Consider the following 15,320-nt stretch of genomic DNA (forward strand, 5'->3'; position numbering starts at 1 on the left):
TAAAAAATGTCCCCAGTGGGTGTAGGATAGTGTTAAAAAATGTCCCTCGTGAGTATAGGATACTTCCAGTATAGTCCCTGGTGGACTCTTTGGAAGTGATGATCACAAGGTACAAGAGCAAGGAGGTTCACAATATACTGAGGGCCAGATCTTGGATATTGAAACCTCACCCATCCTTTTTCTCCAGAGATGCTGCCTGACCCATTGAGTCACTCCAGCACTTTGTGTCTATCTCCAGATTTCCCACCATTGACTCCATTTACACTTCACACAGCTCCTGTCTGGTAGAAGGTGGGCTGGCTTGAAAGTGCACACCACCAGACTCAGGAACAGCTTCTTCTCCTCTGTTATCTGGCTTCTTAACAGTCCTTCCATAAGCCAGGGTACTGTCCGATTCACCTCTACTCCGTTGTGAACATTTAACTTTCTCAATGCAACTGGTGCACTACAATGTTGAGAATTACATTCTGCATTCTGTATCTTCCACTTTGCTCAATCTATTGTCCTTGAGTTTGACTTGTTTATGTATGGCATATCTGCTCTGTTTGGATAGCATGCAAAACAAAGCTTAATAATACGATAATACAATAAGACAATAATAACCATAAACCTAAACCTCTCTTTGGTTGGACTAAGGACTTTGGGCTCTTCTGCTTTAGTATAGGAGTTATTAATATATGAAGTTCTGTTCATTATATGTCCATGTGTGTACTGTGTTTACTGGCCAATTATGCTGCTGCACAAAATAATGTATTTTGTTCCATTTTCAATACATAGGACAATTAAATCTTCTTGACTCTGGATCAATTTTTCCCATTGATACAATTGTTTTTCCAATGTGATTTTCTGTCACATGAGTTTTCTTTAGGAACACAACGATAGCGTTATAGCAGAAGTGGCTGCACCTTAAGAATTCCAACCAAAGCAATGTACCAAAACATGCAACCAGATGTTAGCAGCTTCAGCATACAGTCTAAACCTGAAAGCTAAGCCACATCAGAGTCTTTCCGACATGTCCTACCAATTGGAGTTTGATTGCTGGAACTTTAAGGGTGGCATGGTGGTGCAGCGGTAGAGTTGCTGCCTTACAGTGCTTGCAGCGCTGGATACCCGGGTTCAATCCCGACTACGGGCGCTGTCTGTATGCAGTTTGTACGTTCTCCCCGTGACCTGCATGGGTTTTCGCCGAGACCTTCGGTTTCCTCCCACACTCCAAAGACGTACAGGTATGTACAGTAGGTAAATTGGCTTGGTAAATGTAAAAATTGTCCCCAGTGCGTGTAGGATAGTGTTAATATGCGGGGATTGCTGGTCGGCGCGGACTCAGTGGGCCAAAGGGCCCGTTTCCATGGTGTATCCCTAAACTAAACTCCAAAGTGGAACAAAATAATGAATGCACTATAATAATAATAATAAAATATTCCTTTATTCGTCCCACACCGGGGAAATTTACAGTGTTACAGCAGCAAAGTGGATAGCAAGAGAGCAAGAGATCATTCATTATAAATAAATAAAAGATACATCAATTGTCATCAGTGTGCTGTGTGTTCTTAGCTGTTATTGTTGACTGGTCTGCTGGAAGCAGTGCTGGTTGTGCAGTCTCACAGCAGCGGGAAGGAAGGACCTCCTATATCTCTCCTTCACGCACTTGGGGTGAAGGAGTCTGTCACTGAAGGAGCTACTCAGTGCAGTGACAGTGTCCTACATGGGGTGGGAGTCGTTGTCCAGCAGCGATGTTATCTTTGCCATCATCCTCCTCCTCTCTCCCACCGCCTGCACTGAGTCGAGGGGGCAACCCAGGACAGAACTGGCCTTCCTGACCAGCTTGTCGAGTCTCTTCCCCTCCGCCGCTGAGATGCTGCTGCTCCAGCAGACCACTCCATAGAAAATGGCCGATGCAACCAACGTGTTGTAGAAGGTCCTTAGGAGTGCCCCCTGCACTGCAAAGGACCTGAGTCTCCTCAGCAGATAAAGTCTGCTCTGGCCCTTTATGTATAGCACATTGGTGTTTTCAGTCCAGTCCAGTTTATTATTGAGGTACACACCCAGGTAATTATAAAAATCCACCCTCCCGATGTCCATTCCCTGGATGTTCACCGGTGTCGGGGGGGACCTGGCTGCTCCTGCGGAAATCCACCACCATCTCCCTGGTTTTCCCCGCGTTGATCCGGAGGTGGTTCCGCTAGCACCAGTCCACAAACTCCTTGATCAGTTCTCTGTACTCCCTGTCATCGTCGACTGTGATGAGGCCGACGATGGCAGAGTCGTCAGAGAACTTCTGTAGATAGGAGTCTGCAGAGCTGTGCCTGAAGTCCGCAGTGTATAGGGTGAACAAGAATGGAGCTAGCACTGTTCCCTGCGGAACCCCAGTGCTGCAGACCACCCTGTCCGAGACCAGGTCCTTTGTCCTCACATACTGTGGTCAGTTGGTGAGGTAGTCCAGAATCCAGGATGCGAGGTGGTGATCCACTCCTGTGTGCTCCAGCTTGCCCCCCAGAAGCCCCGGCTGGATGGTGTTGAATGCACTGGAGAAATCAAATAGCATGATTCTCACAGTGCTATCCGGCCTCTTCAGGTGTGAGAGAGCTCTGTGTCGTAGGTAGATGATGGCGTCCTCCACCCCGATGCGAGTCTGGTAGGCGAACTGCAGCGGATCCATTGATGGTCTCACCAGGGGGCAGAGATGGGCAAGGACCAGACGCTCCAGTGTCTTCATCAGGTGTGATGTCAGTGCCACCGGCCTGTAGCTGTTGAGTTCCTTCGGGTGCGGCGTCTTTGGTACCGGTACCACGCAGGATGTTTTCCACAGCTGTGGAACTCTCCCCAGTTTCAGGCTCAGATTGAAGACATGCTCCACTATCCCGCACAGCTGGTCTGCACAGGACTTGAGGAGCCTCAAGCTGATGCTGTCTGGACCAGCCGCCTTCCTCACATTGATCTTCCTGAGCTCATTCCTCACCTGGTCTGTGGAGAAAGGCGGATTGGAGCACAGGGGCTGGGTGCTCAAGGGTGTGAGAGGAGGAGGGGGTGTTGGGGGGGGGGGGGGTGGTGTGGGGGGAGGAGGTGGGGTTGGGGCAAGAGAAGCAGAAGCAGTGGGTGGTGACTGTGACCCAAGTGCTGTGGGAGGGGAGGTGGGGCAACGTACTGGACGTGCAGACAAGGGGGGGCTGCAGCAGGGGTGACTGGACCGGGGGATATAGATTCATTAAGACATTTCAGCAGACATTATCCACATAATACTTACTGCATTCTTCCACAACATTTCTCCAGCCTTTCAACAATACGCCTTTAATAGCACAAGCTCGAACGTATGCACTGAGGGATGCACACATTAAATCCTGGCTTCTTTCGTAATTACAGGTTTCAAACCTACATCTCTGGAGAAAATTTAAAGAGAAATTGTGAGAAATTATTTTATCAGGAAGGTATTTAAGAATTTGCACTTGGCAATACAGGAAATGCAAGGGCAAAGCTTTGTTTATGCCACCCATAAATGCCACCCATAAATAGCAGATCATGGGGTTTTCGGAGAATCAGGCATCAGCAGCAATATTTGAAAGACACTTCACAGTTGCAGGCGAACACAGGCAGCATTGAAAGTGAAGAGGGTCGATGAACAGGACAAGAAAAATGGAAGACACTCACTAGTTCATATCATCTATATACTAAAACTCTCGTTTGTTTGTTTGTTTGTTTGTTTGTTCCTGAACTACAGCCAAAACGGCACATAACAGTATAACAGTATAACGAGCTTTATTTGTCATTCGGTACCGAAGTACCGAACGAAACTACATAGCAGTCACACAAAAAAAGAACACAAGACACATGACCCCAACACAAACGTCCATCACAGTGACTCCAAACACCCCCTCACTGTGATGGAGGCAACAAAACTTCCACTCTCTTCCCCACGCCCACGGACAGACAGCTCGTCCCCGACCGACCCGCACAGTCCCCGCAAGGGGATGGAAGTCCCCGCGGCCGAATCGCACCGGGCGCTGAAACGTCTCGCGGCCGAGCCGGGCGATGAAAGGCCATGCGACCAAGCCTTGCGCAGCTAAGTCCCGTGGCCGAGCCGCACCGGGCGATGTTAAGTCCCGCGGCCGAGCCGCACCAGCGATGAAAAGTCTCGCGGCCGATCTGCACCGGGCGATGTAAAGTCCCGCGGCAGAGCCGCACCGGGCGATGTTAGGCCCCGCAGCCGAGCTGCACCGGGCACTGTTAAGTCCAGCGGCCGAGCCGCACCAGCGATGTAAAGTCCCGCGGCCAAGCCGCACCGGGCGATGAAAAGTCCCGCGGCCGAGCCGCACCGGGCACTGTTAAGTCCAGCGGCCAAGCCGCACCAGGCGATGTAAAGTCCAGTGGCCAAGCCGCACCGGGCGATGTAAAGTCCAGCGGCCAAGCCACACCGGGCGATGTAAAGTCCAGCGGCCAAGCCGCACCGGGCGATGTAAAGTCCAGCGGCCAAGCCGCACCGGGCGATGTAAAGTCCAGCAGCCAAGCCGCACCGGGCGATGTTAGGCCCCGCAGCCGAGCCGCACCCCGCGCCGTGAGGAAGAGAAAAGTTTCCCCCACCCCCCCCCACCCACACCACCACCCCCCCACACATACACAACCCAAAAAAAAACACAAAAACCATCCCAACACCGACACACAACAAAAAAAAAGGAAAAAAGACGAACAGACTGCTAGCGAGCAGCTGCCGTTAGGCGCCGCCACTTCCGATGCGCACATGATAGCGCAACAATTTCAGGCCCACCTTACTCATCGTCGTCCCTTTGGTGCGAATGGAAGAAGTTTCATTGAAATCGGTGTTATATTTTTAAAGTTATTCACATTTTAAAGTTTAAATCTATCTCCGAGGGGTGGAGGGGGGAGGGAGGGAGGGAGGAGGAAGGATAAGTGGGGTTGAGGGAGATGATAGTGGGGGGAGGGAAGGGGGGGACGGGAAGGGGGAAGGAGGAAGGGGGAGGGGAGAGAGGGGAGGGGAGGGAGGAAGGTGGAGGGGGAAAGGGGGAGAGGGGAAAGGGGGAGAGGGGGAGGGGGAGGGAAGGGGAGGGGAAGCGGGGAGGGAGGGAGGAGGTAGGGAGGGAGGGGTGAAGAGGGAGGATAAGGGGGGTTGAGGGGGATGGAATGGGGGGAGGGGGGAGAGGGAGGGGGAGAAGGGAGGGGGGAGTGGAGGAGGAGAGGGTGCTGCACTAATGCAGGAAAGGTTTGGGCCCAACGGGTCCACTTGGTCAAGTTTTGTTTTAAGTCACAAAGAGAGATGAGAAGGATTTCCCTTCTTGGGAAAAATGCTTTGTGCATTCACTTTATCATGGCCCTTCATGATTTTATCCATCTCTATAAGGTCAAGGAGTAAAGTCCTAAGCTGTCCAGCCTCTCCCTGTAACTCAGGCCCTTGAGCCATGGCAACTTCCTTGTAAATCTCCCGGGCACTCTCTCTCTCTCTCTCTCTCTCTCTCTCTCTCTCTCTCTCTCGAGCTTAATGATATATTTTCGGTGGCAGGGTGCCTGAAACTGTACACACTTCAAGTGGGGTTACACCAATATCTCACACAACTGCAACGTAATGTCCCAACTCCTGTACTTTTTAATAAAAGTTGAATTGACCTTCAGGAAGATTTCAAATTTACCTCATAATAATCTGTAGGATCCACCATAAAATGGCACTTTCCAAATATGCCGGATTTATCCATCAATATGGAGCAGTGAGAAAGGGCATATACACCTGGCAAAGAAAAATAAACACATTATTTAGTTGGTGCATTGTTTGTAAGCCTCCACACACATACAAATGGTCTTAGGCATGAAATGTTAACTCTGCTTCTCCCTCCACAGATGTGTGGCGATGTTGGTCAAGACCCGAAACGTCACCCATTCCTTCTCTCCCAAGATGCTGCCTGACCCGCTGAGTTACTCCAGCATTTTGAGTCTACCTTCTCTCTCCATAGATGTTGATTGACCTGCTGAGAAGTTCTAGTACTTTCTATTTTCCTTTCAAATTTCGAGCCTTTTTAGGAAGATTCTTCTCTCCAAGAGATGCTTGAATATAGTTTGAACAAATATGCTGGAATGGTAAACTTCATTAATAAACAAAGTTGCTGGGAAGTACAGCACAACTCCAGGCCCTTCGGCCCACCTTGTCAACAAAGTTGGTATACTGGGCTTTCTTTCCTGTATTTGCCCAAACCCCTTCCTATCCAAAATAGATAGGGTAGACAGTCAGAATCTTAAGTCCAGTGTGAAAATGTCAATGACTGGAGGCCATAACTTTAAGGTCAGAGGGGAATGTTTAAAGGAGACCTGGATGGCACAAACTCCAGCAAAGCAAATGTCAGAGGCTTCTCTGAATTATAATGTGCTAAACATCTGTTTTTCAAAAGTCGATGCTTGCATTTAAGAAAAGCCTCTTCACACTGTGGGGATCAATTCAAGCGAGCATCTTGTGAGGAAGCATCCAAAAAGGCCCTGATTGTCAAAAGTATTAACTGTAGCATGTTAACAGTGGCATCTACTCTCCTCTGAATCAGGCCTTGCTCAAATAATCCAATATAGGAATATGCATTTTGCAGTTTCATTCTGATTTTGCTTAAAACATAGAAAATAGGTGCAGGAGTAGGCCATTCAGCCCTTTGAGCCACCACCGCCATTCAATATGATCATGGCTGATCATCCTAAATCTGTACCCCGTTCCTGCTTTCTCCCCATATCCCTTGATTGTGTTAGCCTCTGGAATGACTGGAATGCTTCACTGGAATCTGGACACGATCTTCTCCAGGGTTGTCAGATGCTGTTTTGCTGAAATGAAACTAAGACCATGAAGCATGTGTCATGGTCTAGCCCATGTAGAACTGGGTGCATGGCGTGCTGTTGAAACTCTGTGGCCTGGTCGTGGCATCTGCACTGCCCCTTGTGGGCATTAATGTTTCAGTTTCTGTTTCAGTTTAGTTTATTGTCACGTGTACCGAGGTACAGTGAACAGCCCTTTGTTGCATGCTAATCAGTTAGCAGAAAGACAATACATGATCACAATCAATCCAGTTACAGTGTATAGATTATATGATAAGGGAATAACATTTAGTGCAGGGTAAAGCCAGCAAAGTCTGATCAAGGATAGTCCGAGGGTCACCAAAGAGGTAGATAGTAGTTCAGCACTGCTCTCTCGTTGTGGTAAGATGATTCAGTTGCCTGATAACAGCTGAGAAGAAAATATCCCTGAATCTGCAGGTGTGCGTTTTCACACTTCTATACCTTTTGCCTGATGGGAGAGGGGAGTAGAGGGAGTGGCCAGGGTGCAACTCGTCCTTGATGATTCTGCTGGCCTTGAGGCCTGAGGTATAAATGGAGTCAATGGAAGGGAGGTTGATTTGTGTGAAGTTCTGGGCTGCATCCACAATTCGCTGCAATTTCGTACGGTCCTTGTTGGAGTTGTTCCCAAACCAAGCTGTGATGCATCCTGATAAAATGCTTTCTATCGTGCATCTGTAGAAGTTGGTGGGGACGTGCCAAACGTCCTAAGCCTTCAAAGGAGGTAGAGGCGTTGGTGTGCCTTCCGGTCATTGCTTCAATATGGCTGGTCCAGGAGAAGTTGTTGGTGATATTGACTCAGAGAAATTGGAAGTTATCGACCATCTCTACTTTGGGGCCATCAATGCAAACTGAGGTATGTGCACCACTTGCCTTCCTGAAGTTGATCACTACTTTGTCTTTCTGACGTTGAGAGAAAGGTTGTTGCCTCGATACCAGAACACGAGGTTCTCAATCTCCTCCCTGTACTCCGTCTCATCATTATTGGAGTCTGACGTAGGTGTTTCTCTTATCCAGGTGTTCCAGGGATGAGTGTCGGGCTAGGGCGATGGCATCGTCTGTGCACCTGTTGTAGTGGTTGGTGAACTGCAGTGGGTCAAGGCCGCTGGGTAGACTGGATTTAATGCGTTCCATAACTAGCCTCTCAAAACATGTCATGATGGTGGATGTCAAGGCCACTGGATGGTAGTCGTTTAGGCACAAGGTCTTGCTTTTCCTCGGCACTGGGATGATGGTGGTCTTCTTCAAACAGGTGGGTACCTCAGAACGGAGTGGGGAGAGATTACAGATGTCTGCGGATACAACCGCGAGCTGGTCCACGCAGCTACTAAGGACACGACCACGAACTCCGGCTGTCCAGTTGCTTTCCGTGGGTTTACCTTCAAGAAGGCCGATCTGCTACAGTCGCCCTGGAGTCTGAAGGGGCAGGTGTCACCGCCCTGATGGCCTTCTGCTCAAAGCGAGCATTGAAAGCATTCAGTTCGTTGGCTAGGGTCGCACTATCACCAATTATGTTGCCTTTGCAGTCAGTTATCACGTTCACAATGTCATTACTACAATGGTGAGGAGGACCTCACATCCTGCATTCAACTCCATTGCTGGCATCAATCCTGTACTGCTTACGAGCAGGGTATTCTGAACCTGTGTACACTCCCTGTCATGACATATGTAACATTGAGAACAGAACAGAGAAATGTACAGCTCAGCAACAGGCCCTTTGGCTCACAATGTCTGTGTCGAATATAATGCCAAGGTAAAATAATCTCTCCTACCTACACATGACATTATATAATCCCTTCCACCTACTCATAACTCCACAATTCAGAATGCACTGCTATGCATAAAACATGCAGGATATGGAATTACATGGGATCCAGGGAGAGCCACTCGACTAGATAGAGAATTGACTTCATGGAAGGAAGCAGAGGGTGATGGGGGAAGGCTCTTGTTTGGACTGGAGGCCTGTGACTATTGCTGTTTGTGGTATATATCAACAATTTGGATGAGGATGTACAAGGCATGATTAGTAAGTTTGCACTTGACACTAAAGTGGATGGTCATGTAGGCAGCGAAGATGGTTATCAAACATTGCAGGGGATCTTGACCAGCTGGGCAAATGGGAAGGATGATTGATGGAGTTTAATGCAGACAAGTGCAAGGTGTTGCATTTTGGAAAGTCAACCATGGTAGGACCTTCACAGTGAATGGCAGGGTCCTGGCAACTCCTCGGCAATCTAATGGGGACAACTAATAAAAACGTTCTTCCCAACAACATTGTTGGCATATCTGCACCTAAAGTACAGGATTTGAAGAAGGTTGCTCACTATGTCCTTCTTCAGGGCAATTTGCCAGTGGCACCCTCGTCCGACAAAATTAACAACGTTTTTGCAGAAGTTCACAAGAAGGTGCACTAACATCCTTTGATGGCAGTTGAAAATAGGTGAATACAACCTTTGTGAACACAACCCACATTCTGTGAACAGATACATAAAATATCCAAAACACAGACAACTGAGCAATCAACGAAACTCGGGACGGTGGCGCAGTGGGAGATTTTCTGCCTTAGAACGCCGGGGAGACCTGGGTTCCATGCCGAGTACGGGTGCCGTTTGTACGTTCTCCCTGTGACTGCCTAGGTTTTCTCCGAGATTTTTGGTTTCCTCCCCCACTCCAAAGACGTACAGGTTTGTAGGTTAATTGGCTTGGTTTAAGTGTAAATTGTCCCTAGTGTAGGTTAGTGTTAATGTGTGGGGATCGCTGGTCGGTGTGAACTCGGTGGGCCGAAGGGCCTGTTTCCGCACTGTATCTCTAAACTACACTACGTTAGAACCCTGCAGAGAAATGCAGCAATGATGCATGCATGAGAATGCCATGCAACATTTCACACATCGCAATTACATGCAAAGAAGAATTGAAATTTAAAAAAAGACAAGCAACTGTAGTAGCAATGGACATATGGATATGGGGACTGGATTCCTGAGCGTTAATTTTGTTGGCGCCTCTGCAGAAAATTCTGCACATACACAGTAAGTCAGGCCACATTCGTACGTAGAGAAGCAAAGTTAACGCTTCAAGCCAATAGACAATAGACAATAGGTGCAGGAGGAGGCCATTTGGCCCTTCGAGCCAGCACCGCCATTCAATGTGATCATGGCTGATCATTCACAATCAGTACCCCGTTCCTGCCTTCTCCCCGTACCCCCTGACTCTGCTATCATTAAGAGCTCTATCTAGCTCTCTCTTGAAAGCATTCAGAGAATTGGCCTCCACTGCCTTCTGAGGCAGAGAATTCCACAGATTCACAACTCTGAGTGAAAAAGTTTTTCCTCATCTCCGTTCTAAATGGCTTACCCCTTATTCTTAAACTGTGGCCCCTGGTTCTGGACTCCACCAACATTGGGAACATGTTTCCTGCCTCTAGCGTGTCCAATCCCTTAATAATCTTATATGTTTCGATAAGATCCCCTCTCATCCTTCTAAATTCCAGCGTATACAAGCCTAGTCGCTCCAGTCTTTCAACATACGACAGTCCTGCCATTCCGGGAATTAACCTAGTAAACCTATGCTGCACGCCCTCAATAGCAAGAATATCCTTACTGAAATTTGGAGACCAAAACTGCACACAGTACTCCAGGTGCGGTCTCACTAGGGCCCTGTACAACTGCAGAAGGGCCTCTTTGCTCCTATACTCAACTCATATTGTCATCGTTTTCTTCACTGCCTGCTGTACCTGCATGCTAACTCTACGTGACTGATGAAGTCGAAGTCGAAGTCTTTGCCAGAACTAGACCAGCATCCGCCATGTTTTTGATTTTCTTTTTGCATCTCTGTTTATAACAAGCACAACCTCAAGGCATCTTTATTAATTGTACCTCAAAATAAGCATCAGCTTTATAATGATAACTGTTAGGATGCGTGACTGTTCAATTGTAGCTGATCATTATATGGCAACATCACATTGAATTTTCCGACCTACCATTGGACTGGCTTAGTGAGCAGGGGTCGCAGTCTTTATCATGAGCAAGCTTGCAATGTTCGATAAGTCTCCAGGAGTCTACAAAACTGCCAGCAGTCCCCTCCTCGATTCCCATACTGCTGTTGAAGTCATTCAGAGAAAGCCTGTCAAAGTTGCCGCATAGTCCTGAAAGAAAACAAAGTATGTCACAACTTGTTATTCATGAAGGAACATTTGAAATTAAGTTAAATTAATCAAATTATTTACAATCTACCAAATCCGTCTGCCTTGTAAAACAAATCGATTTCTTCAGAACATTGTGTCGGAGGGAACTGCAGATGCTGGTTTACACCAAAAGATAGACACAAAATGCTGGAGTAACTCAGCTGGACAGGCAGCATCTCTGGAGAGAAGGAATGGGTGACGTTTCAGGTCAGAATCTGAAGAATGGTCTCGACCTGAAATGTCACCCATTCCTTCTCTCCAGAGATGCTGCCTGTTCCGCTGAGTTACTCCAGCATTTTGTGTCTATCTTCAGAACTATTGTTTTAATGAAAATAAATGATTAATCCTCTGATATGAATATGCTGACAATATTGAAATATGCAGACAAGGTGTTTTTATTTCTGCTTCACCACTGTACCGAGACAGATGATTTAAAACTGTTTGCAATACACAAAGTTGTGGATGAACTCAGCGGGTCAGGCAGTATTTGTGGAGGGAATGGACAGACTAAATGTTGGGTCTGGATCCTTCTTCAGACTGATTTAAACTGTTACAATAGTTCCTCAATGCTAAAAGTGATCTTATTTCTCCTAATGCAGGGAGCTTCGTAGATGCTAGCTGCTTTCCAGGTGTGTCACCAAAAAACAAACCGCAGTAAATCTTTAATAACCGGACATACATGCATGTTATTTGTACCAGCATCTGCAGTTATTTTCTTACAATACATGCATGGGAGGTGCATTTGTGGCAGATTGTACAGACTGTGAGATGTTATTCCTGTTAATTCATTAAGGCAGTATGGGAAACTGGACCTTGGTCAGTTTGGAAGGAGTGTGGGAAATGGGCGGCAGTGGGTTAAATTCGAGTGATACACTGGTGAGTTACGAGAGACTGTGGCAAACAGGACTCCGGAAAATAGTCAACAGGAATTAGAAGAGCAAATGTGCCAGGGAATTGCAGGCAGCTGCTGGACTAACGAGGTTGAGATAGAAGGGGATTTTACCTTTCAGAATATTGACTGGGATCGTCACAGTGTGAAAGGTTTATACGGGGCAGAATTTCCGCTCAGGAAAGTTTCCACCGGCAATATGTCGAGGGCCCAACATGAGAGAGGGCAAGGCTTGTTCTCTTCATGGGAGATTGGGAAGAGCAAGGAGATGACGTGTTTATGGATGAACTTTATGTGACCAGTGACCACCGTTGTATTGGGTGCCAGATCGTTATGGATAGAGGCAGGTTGGACCCACGAGTTAAAATTCAGAATCAGGGCATGGCCGACTTTGAAGGGATTAGATAGAAACTCACTCACATTGATTGGGGCAGGTTGCCAAGGAAAAGGAATGCCAATGAAAGTGGGATGTTTTTAAGTGTTGTGACTAGAGTGCAGGACATGCGTGTTCCTGCCAGAGTGAAGGTCGAGGCAGATGGGCGTACGGAAGCTTGGACGACGAGGGAAACTGAGGCTCTGGTCAAGAGTAAGAATGAGGCATGGGGTAGGTATAGGCAGCCGGGGTCAAATGTATTCCTGGAGGAGTTTTGGAAACTAGGGAGCAGGCTAAAAAAGGAAGTAAGGAGGGCAAGAAAGGGGACAGGAGATAGCTCTGGCAGATAATATTAAGGATAATCCCTAGGGACTTTTGCGGAGGGAACGGAAAAAGAAGCAGAGACCCTTCCATCCGCAACTCCCTGGTTCACTCATCCCTTCCCACCCAAACCATCCCCTCACCAGGTACCTTCCCCTGCAACCGCAGGAGATGCAACACTCAGCCAGATGCATCTCAATGGGTTTTCTCCAAGATGCTTGGTTTCCTCCCTCGCTCCAAAGACGTACAGGTTTGTAGGTTAATTGGCTTGGTATAAGTGTAAATTGTTCCTAGTGTGTTGGATGGTATTATTGTGCGGTGGTCGCTGGTCGGTGCCGACTCGGTGGGCCAAAGGGCCTGATTCCGCACTCCATCTCCAAAACTAAAACAAAACTAAGTCTCCATTTCCATCGTCCTTGCAGAACATCCTGTCCCATTTACAGTGAAATATTCCTCCCAATCTCTTCACTGCCCAGTTCTCCAACACTACCAATAATTTTTCCAATCAGCTGTGTAGAGTTCCTGTTCTAAGACTTGCCGACCCCATCCTCTTTGTTACAGCATCAGTACACAAAATAATTTAATTGCCATTCACTAAGCACCTGTATTATAATCTTCCACGGTACAATTCAAAGGTTATGTACTAATTGTGCCCCAATATCATCAAATCCTGCTTACCGTGAGTAGTTCTGCCGAAGCTTTCGTCTACAATGATGTACAATTGCAAGAGTGGACGAATTTGAACTTGCATCTCCAGACCGAAAGTAGATTCTACTTGAATGTAGCTGGAAGATTGCCAGTAAATGACAATATTTCCTAAAAAAACAAAGTTCATTGAGAATTCATGTTGCATTTCAAAGATAAAATAAAAAATCAATGCACAAAACTGAAATGTAACGCCTAATATTATTCAAAAGAATTTGTTAAATTCACTGATATATTGTAGAAAAAATGACTTGGAATTAAAATGCAGATGGGCTGATTAATAAGTTTGCAGATTACACCATCATTGATGGGATTTTAGTGGTGAAGAAGGCTGTCAAAGGATGCAGCACGAGAAAGGTGAGTGGCAGATGTGGGTTGATAAATGGCAGATGGAGTTTCATCTGTGCAGTGTTGCACTTTAGGGCATCGAACGTAAGGGGAAAGTATACAGTCAGTGGCAGGAACCTTGAGGAGCATTGATGTACAGAGGAATCATGCGATCGATCCAAGTGCATAACTCACTGAAAATAACAACGCAGGTAAATAATTTCTCTCCATTGTGACAGAGACCCTTCTTTAGATGTTGCTCTGATCCCTGTCCTTGGCTGCCAGCCTGGAGTGGCCAACCCCCAGCATCTTTGGTAACTGCTGGCTCCAAATACCTGCTGTTGGTTGGCCACTTCAACTTGTCTGCCTGCTCTCTATAAAACCCTGGCAATCGAGCCAGAGGGACAGACTGAGAGGACATGTGTCCCCTCCTAGTCACAGGTTTGTAGAAAACTGGGACAGTCCCAAGACCACCAGCGCCAATGTGTGGTCAAGACTGGACTGCCAAGAAGGAAGCCCTAGATGGCCAGTGCCTCTCGTTTAGGCTAAGACTGAATGGCTGGGCAATGCTGAGATGCCAGAACCTCTTGCTACCCACAGACAATGAGGGACTGTGCCCACACAGAGGCAAAGACAGGTGCCATGATAATCCAGAGACTGCCAATGTCGCCTCATCAAGCCGTAAGCTGAGCTGCCAGGAAGAAATAGTCGTAGAGTCATACAGTTTGGAAACAGGACCTTTGGCAGAACCTACCCACACTGGTCAACATGTCCCACCTATACTGGTCCCAAGATAGACACAAAAAGCTGGAGGAACTCAGTGGGACAGGCAGCACCTCTGGAGAGAAGGTGACGTTTCGGAGCGAGACCTTTCTAGTCCCAACAGCCTACAAATGGCCCATTTCCCTCTAAATCTGTCCGATCCAATACCCGTCTAATGTTGTGTTGTGTCTATACTGTCAGCACCTCCGGAGGCAAGGATGAACTGCAGGAAGAAGAGATTGCCATGCAGGAGATGGCCATGCCTCCTCCTTCAAAGACCAGGACGAAGCAACTGGGAGAAGACTGAGATCGCCAACGTCATTGCACATGTGGTCTGGTGCGGGACAGTGTGGACTGGATGTTCCTGCCACTGTGAAGAGAATAAACCATGTGGATACACCCAGCTGTGAGTGTTGGTGTGATCACTGCTGTGCCCAATGTTCCCTGACGCTGTACGATAAAAGGCATGTGATATGTTTGCCTTCATCAGTCGCGGCATTTACTCAAAGCGACAGGAAGTCATGTTGCAGCTGTATACCATTTTGGTTACCCTGCAATTGTGAATGTTTAGCTAGAAGGTGAGGTTGGCCAAACTTGAATTGTTCACCCTGAAACATTAGAGGCTAAGAGGAGACCTGATAGAAGTATAAGGTAGACACACAATGCTGGAGTAACTCAGTGGGACAGGCAGCATCTCAGGAGAGAAGGAATGGGTGACGTTTCAGGTCGAGACCCTTCTTCAGTCTGAAGATGCTGAAGAAGTCTGAAGTCCGAGATGCTGCATGACCTGCTGAGTTACTCCAGCATTGTGTGTCTATTATCGATTTTAACCAGCATCTGTTTTTTTTCCTACTGATAGAAATATACATCCATATCCATATATAAAAATATATCTATATACTAAAACTCTCATTTGTTTGTTTGTTTGTTCCTGAACTACAGGCAAAACGGTA

The 15,320-nt window shown here is 47.3% G+C and overlaps 1 protein-coding gene across 1 annotated transcript in view; it reads right to left on the reverse strand.

Moving 5' to 3' along the window:
- The window catches only part of LOC144602452 (mucin-6-like), a 90,727-nt gene that overhangs the window by 31,023 nt on the left and 44,384 nt on the right, over nucleotides 1-15,320 (reverse strand). The window contains exons 14-17 of the mRNA XM_078415599.1: nucleotides 13,252-13,389; nucleotides 10,787-10,951; nucleotides 5,637-5,731; nucleotides 3,245-3,377 (exon numbers count right to left, since the gene is read on the reverse strand). Of these exons, the coding sequence (XP_078271725.1) occupies nucleotides 3,245-3,377; nucleotides 5,637-5,731; nucleotides 10,787-10,951; nucleotides 13,252-13,389 (531 nt within the window). The remainder of the gene's footprint in view (nucleotides 1-3,244; nucleotides 3,378-5,636; nucleotides 5,732-10,786; nucleotides 10,952-13,251; nucleotides 13,390-15,320) is intronic.

Source organism: Rhinoraja longicauda, chromosome 18 (genome assembly GCF_053455715.1).
Source record: "Rhinoraja longicauda isolate Sanriku21f chromosome 18, sRhiLon1.1, whole genome shotgun sequence".
Taxonomy (NCBI): domain Eukaryota; kingdom Metazoa; phylum Chordata; class Chondrichthyes; order Rajiformes; family Arhynchobatidae; genus Rhinoraja; species Rhinoraja longicauda.